The 15,465-nt window shown below is 41.6% G+C and overlaps 1 protein-coding gene across 4 annotated transcripts in view; it reads left to right on the top strand.

Annotated features, from left to right (window-relative positions):
- The window catches only part of ADARB1 (adenosine deaminase RNA specific B1), a 90,574-nt gene that overhangs the window by 37,499 nt on the left and 37,610 nt on the right, over positions 1 to 15,465 (top strand). For all 4 annotated transcript variants that reach the window (XM_074829928.1, XM_074829929.1, XM_074829931.1 and 1 more), the window contains 2 exons: positions 324 to 398; positions 7,660 to 8,591. In XM_074829928.1, coding sequence (XP_074686029.1) covers positions 371 to 398; positions 7,660 to 8,591 — 960 coding nt within the window. In that variant the 5' untranslated portion in view covers positions 324 to 370. The remainder of the gene's footprint in view (positions 1 to 323; positions 399 to 7,659; positions 8,592 to 15,465) is intronic.

Genomic DNA, 15,465 nt, shown 5'->3' with positions numbered 1-15,465 from the left:
CCTGCGGAGTGGATTTGACATTATTTTGGAGTTTTTTAGAAAAAAAAAAAAGTAGCGAGATAAAGTAGTTTACATACTTCTTCAGGTAAAAAATATTCTAGCTCATCACACAAAACCCCAAACCTTGTCGAATTTGCAATTCTGCAGAGTGCACTTCAGCTACAGAAATAGGCACTTTGGAGAAATACTATGTGCAAATTGAGCAAAAACTGTGGACAGCCCAAAGCAAAGCCAGTGCCCAGGCTGCTGCTTTTAAAGGAGATTTAATGCTTTACCTCGTGTTGGTACCTTAAAGCTTAAATATCCCACTCTCTGTTTTCCAGACAGAAGCAGTCTCCGCCAGCCAAGAAACCAGCAAAAATATTTCACAATGGATGTAGACGATGAAGAAAACATGAGTAAGATGTGTTTATTTACACAGTAACAAACTATGTAATAATTTCTGAAGGTGACTTTTTCTCACGAGCACAGGGACGACTGCAAAGAAACTTCAGATGCACACGTTAAAATTTGTATGTTTTAAAATATGGTATAGAAGAGTGAATCAGAGCTTTTGTATTAAAAGTGTATTAAATACATGTGGTTATATGCTAGTCTAGTTATACCTTGTGTTTCATATTTTTCTTCCAAAAACTGACTAAGCAAACAAAATATTTTCCTGTTTTGAACCAGCAGTGAAGAAGAGATAAGAAAATACCGGTAGCACCGATGCCAAGAGTTAAGGCCCAAACAGAAGGGAGGGGTCAGACAAAGGAGACGGAGTTGAAGTGTATAAAATAAATGAGGGAAAGCAGAAATGGAGGAAGGAAAAGCAAAAAGAGGAGCTAGAAGAGCTCCCTGAAGGCCTTGCATGGCTGATTATTCTTATTAGATGCTGATTGTTCCAACCCTGAGCTACTATTAAAGTGCAGTTAAGCACAAAAATAGTCAAATACAGTGATCATCTGGCAAAGTGCTGCGAGGTTGCTGCGGTATAATTAAGATTTGATAACCTGTGGGGAAAAGTGTTCTCCTTAAAACATTATAGAAGCATTTTTACTATTATTGGCCTTTCAACTATCTTTTTTTTGTGAATGAGAGAAATGTTCTGTTGATGCTATGCTGGTGTACTGTGCCTGACTGTAAATAACTGTATATGATATAATAACAAATGCACTTATTTTTCCCCTAAGTGACAATGGCTAAATGGCGCATCTCTGGCAAAGCTGACAAAGCCCAGCAGTGTAGGAGGTTTTGGAGCAGAAGAGTCTGAAGGAGTTACAGAACATTTTTATTAGGAGATAAAGAAGTTACATCGTGTTTAAAAACAGACAAACACCACCACCACCCCCAAAAACACCCCAAACCTAAAAATATTACCTTCATGCATCTTTTTTCTTTGACTGAAACAGTAAACTCAGCTGAAATATGCTAACACTTTCTTTTCTTTGGTCTAAAAGAAATTACTTCAGATGGATGCTTTAGCTATTTCTAAAAGTGGCCTTCCTAAGGAGGACTTCAAAAGAAGTAGGAGCTGTAATTGGATAAGATATCTTATTCACATAAGATATTTTTTTGGGTAAAACATACACTTATCTCAATAAGGAGTATGAATAAAAGGTGTCTTCCTGAGCTGGAGAAAATATCATCTCTCTACAGGGGCATTCTGTAAGTGTCCTTAAGCAAAATACTCCATTTTTGTCTGCTTCTGGGTTTTTTTTGTGTGTTAGTGCATCAATATGGGAAACCATTCACTGAACTTTTTGTCTTGTCAGGAGGCTGGCTCCGTGGAGTTATTACAGGCTTGGGGCATGCATTTGCATAACTGCAGTTGTCTCCCAGAAGTATGTTTTGAGATGTCCTCTGTATGATGTTTTTGAAAGGAAGCTACAGATAACAGCGTCTGCTTGGATGTGCCCAGTTAATCCAAAGTGCAGGAAGCCCCTCCTGCGTCTGCATGCCCACACAACCATCATGAATTTGAGATGTTCAATCATCAGATTGGGGGGGGGTGAAATCAAAGTTCAAATTCTTAAGTTCTTCACCTTGATTCATTCAAAGATTATTTTTTTTTTTAAACATTTTTTATCTTTATTTTTATATCTCTTAAGATTGTGAAGTGCGATATCAGAAGTGGTCTATTAAATTTTTGTTATTTTATGTAACTCCTTTTTGGGGAAGTATCTTACAGGAAAAGAAGGTGGGCATATGCAATATCTGTAGCTTGCAGTTGCATAACTAGAATTGCTCTGCAGAAGCTAGAATTAAACTTGTATTGGTTCAGATAAAATGTATGACAGTGATGAGGTTACATTAATATCCCTGAGAAAATAGAATCTTTCAGGCTTCAGGCTTTAAGGTCTTCCTCCTTTATCCATCAAACATAACGATTTGGGGAAAGATTTTTTTTTTTTTATAAGAACCTCCCCTGTGAGGACAGGCTGAGAGTGTTGGAGCATTGGGGTTGTTCAGCCTGGACAAAAGAAGGCTCTGGGGAGACCTTAGAGCAGCCTTCCAGTACTGAAAGGGGCTACAGGAAAGATGGGGAGGGACTCTTGATCAGGGGGTGTAGGGATAGGATGAGGGGGAACAGTTTTAAACTGAAAGAGGGCAGATGCAGATTAGATGTAAGGAAGAAATTCTTCCCTGTGAGGGTGGTGAGGCCCTGGCACAGGTTGCCCAGAGAAGCTGTGGCTGCCCCCTCCCTGGAAGGGTTCAAGGCCAGGTTGGACGGGGCTTTGGGCAACCTGGGCTAGTGGAAGGTGTCCCTGCCCATGGCAGGGGGGTGGGACTGGATGATCTTTAAGGTCCCTTCCAACCCAAAACAGTCTATGATTCTGTGATGTTTTTATTTGGTTTTCCATTGCTTTGCATGGAGGGTATGTTTGCAACACTCTGAATACCCCAGAAATCTGTGCCAGAAGCCCATCTGCATATTATTGCAGCGTCACATCAGAGAGCCCTGCAGAAGCATCAATTGAACAAAAATAAATAATTTACTAGGTGTAAATTCATGCTGTGGCCTATCCTTATCACTTACCTTGTGGGCAAGGGAAAAGTGGAGCATTTTGCAGAACACTTGGGACGCCAGCATGTGGCTGTCCTGACCTTTCTCTTTGATGTTTTTCCCCCTTTTTCTAAAATGATGCTCAGAAGAGATCACGTGAGTTTTTTTCTGCTTGTTTTTTATGAAAAAATTACTTATTTAGAGTTTCCCCAGGCCAGTAAATGAGAGCAGCAGTATCAGGGGTAGCTAGAAACATCCTTCAGTTCAGGTAAGAGTTGTCTAAATTTAAGTAGTTGTTCTCCAGATCAGACAGCACAGGGAGAGTGTTGTTTCTCAGAAAGCAGGTAATGGAAGTTTCCCAACGGATAAAGCATCTTAATTACAGACAGTTTTTAATTACAGGGAATAAAACCAAAAATGAACCAACACACTTGGACGGAAGATTTCTTTCTTTACTGGCGTGAAAATTTCATATGCCTCTTTCCTTCTTCAGGTGCTCCTGGGTTTGTAAGCCTCTCAAACAAGATTTCAGGGGCAGGACTTTTCTTCCACTGCCAGCTATGATTTTTACCAAGGCAGCTTCTGCAGACATCAGTGAGATCTCTATTCAAAGCTGCCAACTATTTTTAGTGACTAGAAAATAAGCTAGTCTTCTGAAAAATGTCTTATTCTTAAACCATGGTAATATTAATGTTTAAGAAAACAGGATCCCATTATCAAGTGTTTATATTTGTGTTAATGCTACTTTATAGTGTTGAATACACAGCAGCTGTGATGGACCTCAAAGGGCACTCTAAAGCATTAATTCCTTGAAAACTTATTTAAAGACTGGCACACGCACAGACTTGAAAGTACATTTAAAATCTAGGATTAAGCTGGTTTTAAACCTCTTGATTTTTGGGTATGTTAGGAGATCCATGAAGACTGTGTAACCTTTCTGAGGCAAGACATATGACGTTAACATATAAAAGTTTAAGAAAAAGCTAAAAAGAATAATGAAGAGCATCTTCGTTACCATCTGAATGCAGATTTTATTTTTTTTTTTTTATAATTCAGATGGTAAGTTTTTTCTCCTGCCAGCTCTCTCCTATGCTTTATACTTTCTAGTGGTGTTTTAACATTCACAGTTCTCATTTTCCTGCCTTATTTTAGCTGTGAGGCTGGCAGCACAAGGCTTAGTACTGGTTTCCAAATCAGACCGGTAGACTTTGAAAAGATCTAAGCTGGTTTTTAGAACATGCATGGAGTGGTGGTCTGCATCTGCCATGACCTCTGCTTTAGAGCAACAAAATTTTGCTGCTTCTGAGTACTGATGCTCCCAGCTTGAGCTATGATGGGATCCTGAATCAGTCAGAGCTTTTGGGGAGTGAAGATGCCCTCTCTCATTCTCTTTGGAATGAATGAGAGACTCTCCAAAGTCTTATGGTCTCTAGACCAATGCATTACCAGGGTGAAAAAGAGTGCAGAATAGAGCAAGAAAAACAAATATAGAGTGTATCCAGCTGTGTGTCTGCTGCTGTGAGAAGAGGATGATGACCTCAGGACAAAGGGCAGTTAGAGCCCTGTGGTGTAGAAGAGGGAGGACAAGGTTGAAATACTAGAGATCTCTGTAACATCATGTGTAGCACAGGGTGTTTAATATTAGAATCATCAAATTGAAAAAATAGCAAATAAAATACAATAGATGCGTTGAGTGAGACTAGCAGATGGCGGTTCAAAACAAGCAACGGGAGAAGTTTTCATGCAATGTGGATATCCACGTTGCACATAGCAAGGTTTTATGGGGTCTTGAAAACCAATCAGAAAAATTTCTAGGGGGGACAAAACCCATCAGTGGCTCCCTGCCAGCCTCTCTGGCACAGCCCAGAGCTGCAGCTCCCTGCAGGCTGAGCGGCTGCGCTGGGGAAGGGCCGCTGTGTCCTTGCTCAGGTTTGGGGTCTGCTGGTGGCCCCCTCACAGGTGGGAGCTGGGCGAGGTGAGGATGTAGGGCTGTTCTTAACTTCTCTAACTAGGTGAGATGCCTGGAAAAGGGAGAGCTGTTTCTGAACAGCGGGGAGAGGCTGGGCTGGATGAGTTACTCCATGTCTGAATATGGACAAGATTAAATGAGGTGACTTCTCTGACTTTAACAGGTGGTGATAGCTAATCTTACTTTTTGACTAACCTGTTAACTCTTCTCCAGCCCTAAGGTAATTTAGGGGACCTCACCACTGCTGGGCAGGACAGGCTAAAGAAAAGGACCAAAAGCACATCTTCACCCTCAGCCTGAGAAGAAGTTGCTCTTTCTTGTAGTCCAGTGACTGTGGGTTGAAACAAACCTGGGTTCTTCTGGTTCGCATGGAGAGTCTTTTTCTTTCCATCACGTGCAAGGCTTAGCTTTGGATCAACTCCATGATGTAGAAGCTTGCCTACTTCCATGGTCTCTGGGTTTGACTCAGGCTGCTAGCTCCCTGCTTGCTTTCTCTCTAGTTTCTTCCACCCTGCAGGTTCTCCAAAGCTAACAAGCCTAGTAGCTCTCAGGCAAAGAGTAGTTTCTTCCCTTCTTTCTTACAGAGACAAGGTAAGCATGCAAGTTTCTTCCCTGCTTCCTACAAGTCCCTCCTCTCTGTCAGGGCATAGTTTCCCCTACCTGTGTCATGAGATGGAATAAGGAGTTCCTCCAGCTGCCGTACTTACGTGCAAAAGTTTATTTTTTTACATTTAGCTGGAGTCTATTAACTTGTATTTTCCTTCTGTGGTTTCCACAAACACTGGTAGTAGTCCACATATAAAAAGAAAGATAAAAGCAGAGGCCATTAATTAGTGTTAACTCAGTTATTTCTGTTTAGCTGGTAAGTCATATTGGTTGATAGCAAATTCCTGGTGCCACTAGAAAGGGCAATGTTCCAGAAATGGTGTTTTAGATGAGATGTAATTTTTGGAGATTTACAGTTTCAGGTAATTCATTCTGTTGTCCTTAAACTCCTTTATTGTATAGATATAGATAAAAGGAATCTATGTGCATGAACACTGTGTATTGACAGTTGTGACCCTATACCACACAATCTCCAGGCAATATCATTTGTGGCTGAATGTTACAAGAGATACTTTATTAAATTTAGCAGATTTCTAGCAATGAAATGCTTCAGAGTATTTAGTGTTAAATTCTTGACTGCATTTAATTGACGGGAATTTAATGTTCAGTACTGTACAATTCTTGTTGTGCTATTGTGATTTAACAAGATGTGTTCCTGCTTTGGCTTTTTCTTTTGATCTGTTTTTTTTTTCTTCTTTTTTTCTCTTCGAGCACCGAAAGGAGTAACCTATCGAGCTTTTGCTGGAGGATGTTATAAATGAAAATTTAGTAACCATTCCATCAGCTTTGTAACCTGGGCTAAGTGATGTGTGCGTGGTAGGGGATTCTTAGGGAAGACTTAAAGTGTGGCTGAAATCTGTCACTGTGAAAGAGAGCTTCCACCGTGGTTTGGTCTCATTTCAGTTAATGTTTGTCACCTAGTATCAGTGTAGACGTAATATAGATATTTTTAAGTTTTGGAACAGAAGAGTTAGAAATACTTGACCTACTGAATTTGCCTTTTCATTCACAAATGCCATATAAAGCACAAATAATTAATTTCTTTTGTTTCTTTATCAGGGTAAAAATGAGATCTTTGCAGTTATAGCAAATTTAATTCTTTAAATATACCTCTGATATATCATTACCCCAGCTTTCTACTTCCGAAAATAAATCATTAAACTGATATTATAATGCCTTTTTTTCCCCCATTAAAATATCATCATTGTGACTGCGCAGCTTTTGTCACACTTCTTGTATTCTGCATAGTCTTAAGAGAGGATCTTTATCATGATTTTTGGGTTTGTAACTCTGTGACAGCGGTTTTCTTACTTTGCAAGGAATTACAAAATAGCTTGTAAATGACAAATATAAGGTTTCTTAATAGAAGGCTGTGTGGAAATATATAAAGTAGTCTTGTGGTCATGCTGGTGCAGCAGGCAGCTGTAGTTCCTAAGCAAATTGGGGTGGGGTGAGGTGAAATGAATGTCTAGGAAAGGCATAAAAAATAATTGAATTTGGAGAATATGGAGTAGCTAAAGAGAAATAAAAGCATTCAAACACTCTTCAATCACAGTGCCTACCAAAGAGCTGCCTAATTTTTCATCGGGTTTTATTTATGTAATTTCTCAATTTGAGCAACTAAAATCACTGAGAAAAAAATAACATGCCTAAAATAAGAATAAAGTAGAATTAAATATCCATCTCCTAGTGCTGGTCTTAAGCATCCATTTTTATTTTACTAATGGTAGTTCTTTGTTTTATGGGCGTATGCTACTATAACTTATATTTCTCGTTTAAAGCATTTTTCAGGCCAAACTTACAAGTAAAAGTTTTGTTCCAACATGATTTAAATGGAAAACAAAAAAAGCCACAGTGTTTTTTTGCTATATGATTGTATCAAATGCATAGTTTGAAAATCATTCTTGAATGTATTATTTCTTGAATTATCGAGAGGTTGCGTTGCATTTTTATTATCTTCGATCATATTGCAAAACATTTAACCTGTGAGCACACATCACTTAACCAGCTACAAAGAGAGATAAAGGAATCTATAAATTTTGCATTTACAAGATCCTGCAACGAAGGCATTGTAAGTTACTCTTTCTGGGCACCGCAGGTTCGAGCAGCACTGATGTTAAAGAAAACCGCAACGTGGACAACGTTCCCCCCAAGGACGGCGGTGGGCAAGGTGCCGGGGAGGGGACACAGCTCTCCAATGGTGGTGGCAGCAGCAGCAGAAAGCGTCCTTTGGAGGAGGGCAACAATGGCCACTCCAAATTTCGTCCAAAGAAGAGGAAGAAAACACCCGGCCCTGTTCTGCCAAAGAATGCCCTGATGCAACTCAATGAGATTAAACCCGGTTTACAGTACAAACTCCTCTCCCAGACAGGGCCAGTCCATGCCCCCATGTTCGTGATGGCAGTCGAAGTCAACGGGCAGGTATTTGAGGGGTCTGGCCCGACGAAAAAGAAAGCCAAGCTTCACGCTGCCGAGAAGGCTCTGCGGTCTTTCGTCCAGTTTCCAAACGCCTCGGAAGCCCACCTGGCAATGGGGAGGACTCTGTCGGTCAACACAGACTTCACCTCTGACCAAGCGGACTTCCCCGACACCCTTTTCAATGGGTTCGAAACACCGGTCCCTTCTGATGCTTCCTTTTACCTGGGGTCCAACGGGGATGGGTCCTTTAGCTCTAGTGGGGACTATGGTTTGCCGTCGTCAGCCGTAGCCAGCAGCCTCTCCCAGTCGCCTCTCCCTGCACCATCACCCTACCCCTCCGCCAGCGGGAAGAACCCCGTCATGATCCTCAACGAGCTGCGGCCGGGGCTGAAGTACGAGTTTCTCTCAGAGAGCGGGGAGAGCCATGCCAAAAACTTTGTGATGGCTGTGGCGGTGGACGGTCAGACTTTTGAAGGCTCGGGAAGGAATAAAAAGCTGGCAAAAGCTCGGGCCGCTCAGTCGGCCCTGGCATCTTTGTTTAACATGCAGCTGGACCAGACCCCGTCTCGACAGCCCATTCCCAGCGAGGGGCTCCAGTTACACTTGCCACAGGTGAGAAGCCCTTTGGGTTTTGTTGATGGCTGCTCTTGGTCATCACCCAAAGACAAGTAACGTGTATTGAGTCAGCTTGAACAGTATTTCTGCTGTTTATTCTGCTTCTGTAGATGTGTGTGTGCATATATATGTATTAGGTGATTTATCCACTTACGGCTTCTGACAATTGCATGAACTCTTTGCATTCTGTTGGACAGAGAGGAGGCTTTGTTGCAGATGCTTTCAGCCTTGATCGTGTCACGTAAGAGAGCACCAAGCCCAGTGCAGTGTCAGCTTAGTTTATGGTTTGGGCTGAGGAAAGCTTGATTCTCGTCTTGCTTGTCTTAGGCAGCAAGACTTAGATGGAGTTTGAGTCAGAATTACTGCTTTAAGTAAAATTATTATTTGATTCAACAGTTTTTAGCAGAGAAGAAAATCGTTCTCTTCTGCAAACTGAAATTGTTGACATTAGCGAAGCTGAATAATGGAAGTTAAGGACAGATTAAGTGAGGCTGATGCAGTCGACACATTTCCAGGGTCTAAATAAACAACACACAGTGCATGGACCCAAGACGTGTGGTTAAATAGCTGTCACCTGAAGGACTGTGCTCTAATCATATTAGTTAATAAGTATATGTAAGTCGCTTAGGCAAGTAAATCTGGATGAGAGAAAGTTTAAATCGAGTGATTCATAAACTAGGGAAAGTATCAAACATACCAGACATAGACCAGAAATTTAAAGTAGCTAGAATGGAGTCTTTTTAATTTTTTTAATGGAGAAAAATTCTCCCTTGTTTGCTTCCTTGTGTTTCTCCCCAGTCAAACACCAGTATTGATTGTTCAATTGCCCTCTTTCTACTGCATCTCTTGGGTCTTTTTAATGATATTATATGCCTGTCTAAATTCAAATACTTGCCTGTGTCTTTTTTGCAATTTTCTATCTGTTTATTGTGAGAATTTCAAGGCTTTGACCTTTTCTATCTCCAAACCATTGTTTTACATTTCATTAAAATGACAAGATGCTGGTCTAGTTTGATCACGTGGCATTGAAGAGTGTAAGTAGATGTTGCGGCTACTTTGAGTACGTTGTTTTCTCAAAATGCACGGACAATATGTATTGTTTAGAAATCCCTATATGCTTTCTTTTTTCATGTTGCAGTTATTGCATTATTGATGAATGTTTCCTTCATTTTCAAATCTAGGAGCATGTTATTTCAGGTAGTTATGATTCCTTCAGTAGATTCAGTAATTTCAGACTGCATTCTCTGCTGTGCTTTCAAAAGTAGATTTGGCCCCAGACACCAAAAAAAATTTCACTGCCAGTAATTTATGTCTTATTAGTTCTTGAATCAGTAAAATGGTGAAAAATGGAACTGGAATAGGGAAGTGAGAAAGAGCACAAGGTGAGACGTGAAAGAGGTCAAGTTGTTTGTCCGCCCAGCAGCCTCTTTTCTTTAAGGGACATAGATGGACCGCTGGGCAGTGCTGGTTTTTTCTGAGCTCCTTGCCTTTGTCAGGTTTTGACCAAGTCCCAGGTAGCTGTGCCCGGAGCTTATGGGATGATCGGGGCATTTGCGCCCTAGGGTACACTATTAAATGACAAAAAAGCAACCCATACAAACACTGTTTTTAATTTTTTCCAGTGCTCCTACGCTGACCTTGATACCCGTATTATGTGCAACAAAGCATGTCCCAGGGCTAGCGTGCCTTTCACCTGGCTTATAGGTGTGTGCTGAGGAAGGCAGCTTCTGTGTGGAGGAGAACCCGGTGGGCTTTAGGAGTGATGCCAAATACGCTGGATGGGAAGGGGGAGGTTGCCAGTGCTGCCTCATGTAGACCTGTTTCAACATCAGTTATTTATTCAGAGGCTTTTGATCAGCTTGTCATCAGGACGTCGTCATCCTTTCTGCACTTCACTTGTTGTATTACTCTGTTTTTAATTATAATTAGCTGTCAAGTTATTGGAATTATGTCAGGTCTGTTACATATTAGTAACAGACCTGATATATTAGTGATTTTGGTCTGCTGTGTATTGATGATTAATAAGGGATTTAAGCATTTGTGATGTTTTCAGGTTCTGCTTTATTTATCTTTTTTTTTAACTCTGTGAGTTGTTTTATTTTTTTACGGTGTTTGCTCAGGATGCGTAAAGATGTTAAATTAGGAGATAATCCTAAAGTGGGTGCAGTCGCAAACATTGGAGAGTACAGGTATGACGTAAATGAGGATAGGATTTGTTATAACCCGTAGACCAAATAAAATGCTGATTGAGTTGGAAAAAATGGAAGCTAGAAACTTGCAAGGGGAGGAAAAATCCAAATACCAAATGCTTTGTGGAAATAATCAAAGTACAGCGTTGTTGTGGCGATGAAGGTGTTGAAATCGACTGCCTGGGTGGCAGGTTCAAAGCCTGCCTGTGGTTAGTGTGTTAATTTGTGGTGCCTCGTGAGAAAAACTGATAGAGCAGAAAGCGTCAAGAGGAGGGATGATCCCTGCTCCAGTGGCGGTCGTATCAGCTGAAATGCATAGCTGTGATCCCACACCTCCCGACAGCTGCAGGCACTCCTCAGAAAATTAAATGCAGAAATACACGTGCAAGCTGTCAAATGGTACGGAAGTGCAGTTGACATCAGAAATAAGCTTATAAAACAGGCATAGGTATAATCTCACGGTCTGTAGAGTGGGTTATCGAGGTATTGATCCCATGGTCTAATAGATTTAAAACCAGTCTCTGCAAAGCGAGCTTACCTGCTTGCTTACAGCTTGACCTTTTGTGAGGGACGAAGCACTGTTGCCTGTGGTGAGGAAAATATCTTTGCTGGGAAAGTGAGTTAAAGCCACTAAGTCACTCAACATGTGCCTCAGAGCAGATGAAAGTGCCCCGCTGAAAAAAGCAGCCCTTGTGCATTTGTCACCTTGGCAGCGAGTGTCTTAAAATGGAAGAGGTTGTCAGTCTTGCGTTACAGGGACTCGCCTCTCTAAAACAAAGAAAATATTTTTATGGTTAGCTATGCTTTGTAAATTGATAGCCATCCTCACTTCACCTCCCACCCCTCGATGCAAGGAGGTGTCCTGTATTCTGCAGTAAGCCGCAGGACATACCAAGGGCTCTAAAATGTGCGTCCTTCAAGTTTTATTCTTTTCCATGGAAGAAAACTGCATGTTTCAGCATACTTAGATTAATATCATTAAAAACTTTAAGTGCATGGCTTTGTCATAGGTCTGCCGAGTTGGTGGGTGACAAGAACTGGAGAAGACAGCAAGATGTGAACAGTCCTTTAAAATCCCTTCTGAAAACAAAGGGGTCACATGTTTATAGACAAAGAGTAGAAGTCAATTTGACTTCATGGAAACTGTTAGTGCAAAGTCCAAATCTGATTTCTGGGACAAAGAGTATTGTTGAGCACTCAACCACAGCAAGAGCCACACTGGGCCAGGCCAAAGCTCCTTCTCACACATCATCCCGTCCCTGGTGGCAGGTCCCTGCCGGCAGCCCCAGCACTGGGAAGCGGGAGGTTTGCAGGGGATGCTGGTGCTGGCTGGGGCCGTCTCCACCCGCAGGGTTGCCAGGGACACCTCGGGAGATGGGACAGGGACGTCCATGAACAGCTCGGGAGCAGCGCATGCTGCTGGGAAGTTGGGCTTCCCTATTTCTTAATTTTTGATATCCTTATTACCCAGAGATAAGTCTCCTAGAGATCACTTGTTTTCTCTCCTTTTGTTCTTTTCCCTTAGACACTGCCTGCTTCCCAGGGAAGGCCATGAGGGGTCTCACCTCTGTCAAAGGCGGGATGGTGCTGTCCCTACTCAGGCCAGTACTAAATGCCTTGGAAAAAGCTGAGAAAAGGCGTATTGGTGGCAGTACTTCCCCAGTATATGCTTCTAACCTTCAGCAGTTTATCTCAGGAATTTTCTCAGCCAGCAATGGTGTATTTCCATCTGAGAGTCTGATGGATCATTTTTCACCCTCTGAATTTCAACCCTTTCTTGAACTTCTGTAATCTTTTAGCTTCCACAGCACCTTGTGGCAATAAGTTTCACCATTTAAGCACGTATTGTGGGAAGAAGAGTTTCATCTTGTTTGTTTTGAATGTGCTGCATGCATCTTGGTGTGCCCTGGTAAAATGCTCTGTGTCCCAGTAAAACACTCTTTGCCAGCAGTAAAGAAGGGAGCAGTAAAGTCTGCTGGTCCAGCCACTGGCAGTGCTGATGGAAGCGGTTTCCAGCAGATGGTAGGAACCTGCTGATGGCCTCTGTTAGGAAAACCTCCATATAAGCTTAATCATGATATTTCCCAGATTTCCTCAAACTGTTTACTTAAAAAGATAGCTGATTAATCAGGATGCAAAGAGGTGGAAATTAGAGAATTGAAATTGTAGATACTGAAGGTTAAATATAGAGTTACTTAGATTAGTAAAAGCTGGACTACTGTGAGAGAAAGCAACTTCAGCTACACAAATAAGCAGTGTAGCTGCAGATTAAATGAATTTTTAAAAATCCACTAGAGGGAATACTTTTAATTATTCACCTAATTCAATTTAACCTGCGTATCACTGTGGACTGACATTGAAACAAAACGTTAAGCAGAAGAAATGGAGTGAGAACCAGTACTGCAATGGCTACTTTTAAAGTGTTACGTTAATCCTGGTTCAACCTGGGGTGGGGGGAGCTATAAAAGAAGTATTCAAATATAGAAAAGACATACAAATTAGTGATAAAAATCACTGGAGATCTGGGAAAGCTGCTTCTGCAGAGCTACTGAAGAGCTCTAGGCAGTTTATTGCAATAGACTGCTTAGTGTATGCAGGAGAATGAGAATGTAACAGATTCAAACCGAGCAAAAAGATAATACTAAATACATTTATGGGAATTAATGAATTATATACAGGAATAATTGCTGTGGAATTGGAAGAAATGTTAAAGGTACAACTGCATAAGCAGTGAGAGACTCTACTGCCAGGCAGGAGTTTCTTTAAATAAATACAGGAAACTTTGGAGCACTAGGAAATAATTATGCTATTTTATTAGTGTAGATATGTTTCCACCTTCTCTGAATGTTTGTGCTGGTCACTGTCAGAGAAGAGATAATGAAGCTGATTGACCTTGATTTTACCTGCTCTGGGTAGTGCCACTGCTCATCAACTTGTGAAAGTTCACATAAACCCTAAACTGTGGAGGTAAGAAGAAATAAAGCTGAAGGAGAACATCTGTGCTTAAGAAGGATCACTGGAGATCCGAGGAGAGCTCAAAAGATTGGGAGCTCTTGGGTCAGTTCCCCAGTGCTGGGTGCTGTCAGCCCCTGCAGTGCCTCTGCTCCCGCTGCCTTTGGTTCCACCATGTAGATGATCACCAGTGTTCATCTGGGGTGGTCTCTATGGCCTTGCCAAGGTCTTCCTGCAGATCCAGACAGACCTGAACTTCATTAGTTTCAGACTATTTTAAAACATGGGTGGTCAGGGGGTTTCTGCTACAACATTGCTGCAAGATACCTATTAACAAAATCAGTCTGTATGTGTAGAAGAAAAGTGGGTTCGCTGTAACTCCATCAGAGAAAGGAACAATGCACCCAAAATAGCTTTGAGCTCACATGCCTTAATGAGCAAACTGTCAGCTATTTTAGGTCTTTCTGTTTTTGAATTGCCCAACTTTGAATAATGATTTAATGTAGGAGCAGGGGTAGAGAAATTGTATGTCGGATGTTAGGGCACTCACTGGGAAGGTGAGGCATGAGTTCAATTCTTATTCCAATTAATATTTATTTATATGAAAGGGAGTAAAGTCAGAATGAGAAGTGAAAGATCCCTGCCCAGGCTGGTCAGTGGCCTGGGCTTGATGTGAAGACAGCTTCAAGTCCTTGGTTTTGAGATGGGGAAGGGCATCATTTTAGGCCAGTACGGCTTGTTTCTGGCACTGCAGTGCTGTGTTCATAGCCTGCCTTATTCCCATCCCTTCCCTGTTCTTAGTGACTCTTAACTATGTTCATGTGATAAACCACTTAGTCTAGAATGTAAATTATTCTAGTTTATCAGGTGAGTATTCTTATAAAAGCCCAAAACCTTAGTAATTAAATCTGTAGACATTTAATAGTGTTTCTTTCTCACCACCCACCTGTTGTCACTCAAATTGAGTATCAAGTAAAAAAAAAATCTTTAGTATATCTGCCTGTTTTCTGGCAGTGACTTTTACCTCCCCCCTCCCCTACAGTTCCTCCTGTATTGTTTGCATCTCAAGCAGTCATTTTGTCTTGCTTGAGTTCTGCTTAGTCCTTCTTATCAGCCCTCCCCAGTGTCTGACTTTCTGTTCATTCAAGCGTTTTTAGGTTTCCTTGCCAGCAGCTTAGTTCCACACTGAGATGCAGCCCCCTCCCATCCTTCTGTGCCAGCTTACATCGTCCCAGAGGTACTCACCGTGTTCTCACTTGTATACCAACGCCACAGTTTCTTCTGCTTTGCTGCGAAAAAAGTAATCTTTTGGGAAAAAGCTAATGTGTCCACCCTGTATGCAGGTATCTTACCCAATTGTTGTTCAGGTGGCCTTTTCGTCAGCAGTATTGGAAGGTAAGTTGGCCATGGGTTTCTTCCCAGAAATGCCTGGCAGTTTATGTTCCCACCTCATGATGATAACCTCCTCAAGCCCAGGGAATGGGCAATCGTGTGCCTCTCTAGATCCATTTGGCCGGGTAGGTTGAGGATCTATGTAGTGAGTAATCCGCGTTTGGTGATCGTGAAGAAGCGTTCCTGTATGTTCACCCTTGGCAAACGGTCAGTTTTGGTTCAGCATTTTGGAATCACCATTTCTGGTATGTGCTGAACTTTGTGTCTTTGTGTAGCTCAGTGTTGGAGAAGACTTCTCCAGTTACCAGTCATCCCACTCTTTTTTTTTTTTTTTTTTT

The sequence above is a fragment of the Strix aluco genome, chromosome 6 (genome assembly GCF_031877795.1).
Source record: "Strix aluco isolate bStrAlu1 chromosome 6, bStrAlu1.hap1, whole genome shotgun sequence".
Lineage (NCBI taxonomy): Eukaryota > Metazoa > Chordata > Aves > Strigiformes > Strigidae > Strix > Strix aluco.
The sequence above is the reverse complement of the archived record's forward strand: the minus strand, read 5'-3'. Positions and strand labels throughout refer to the sequence as shown.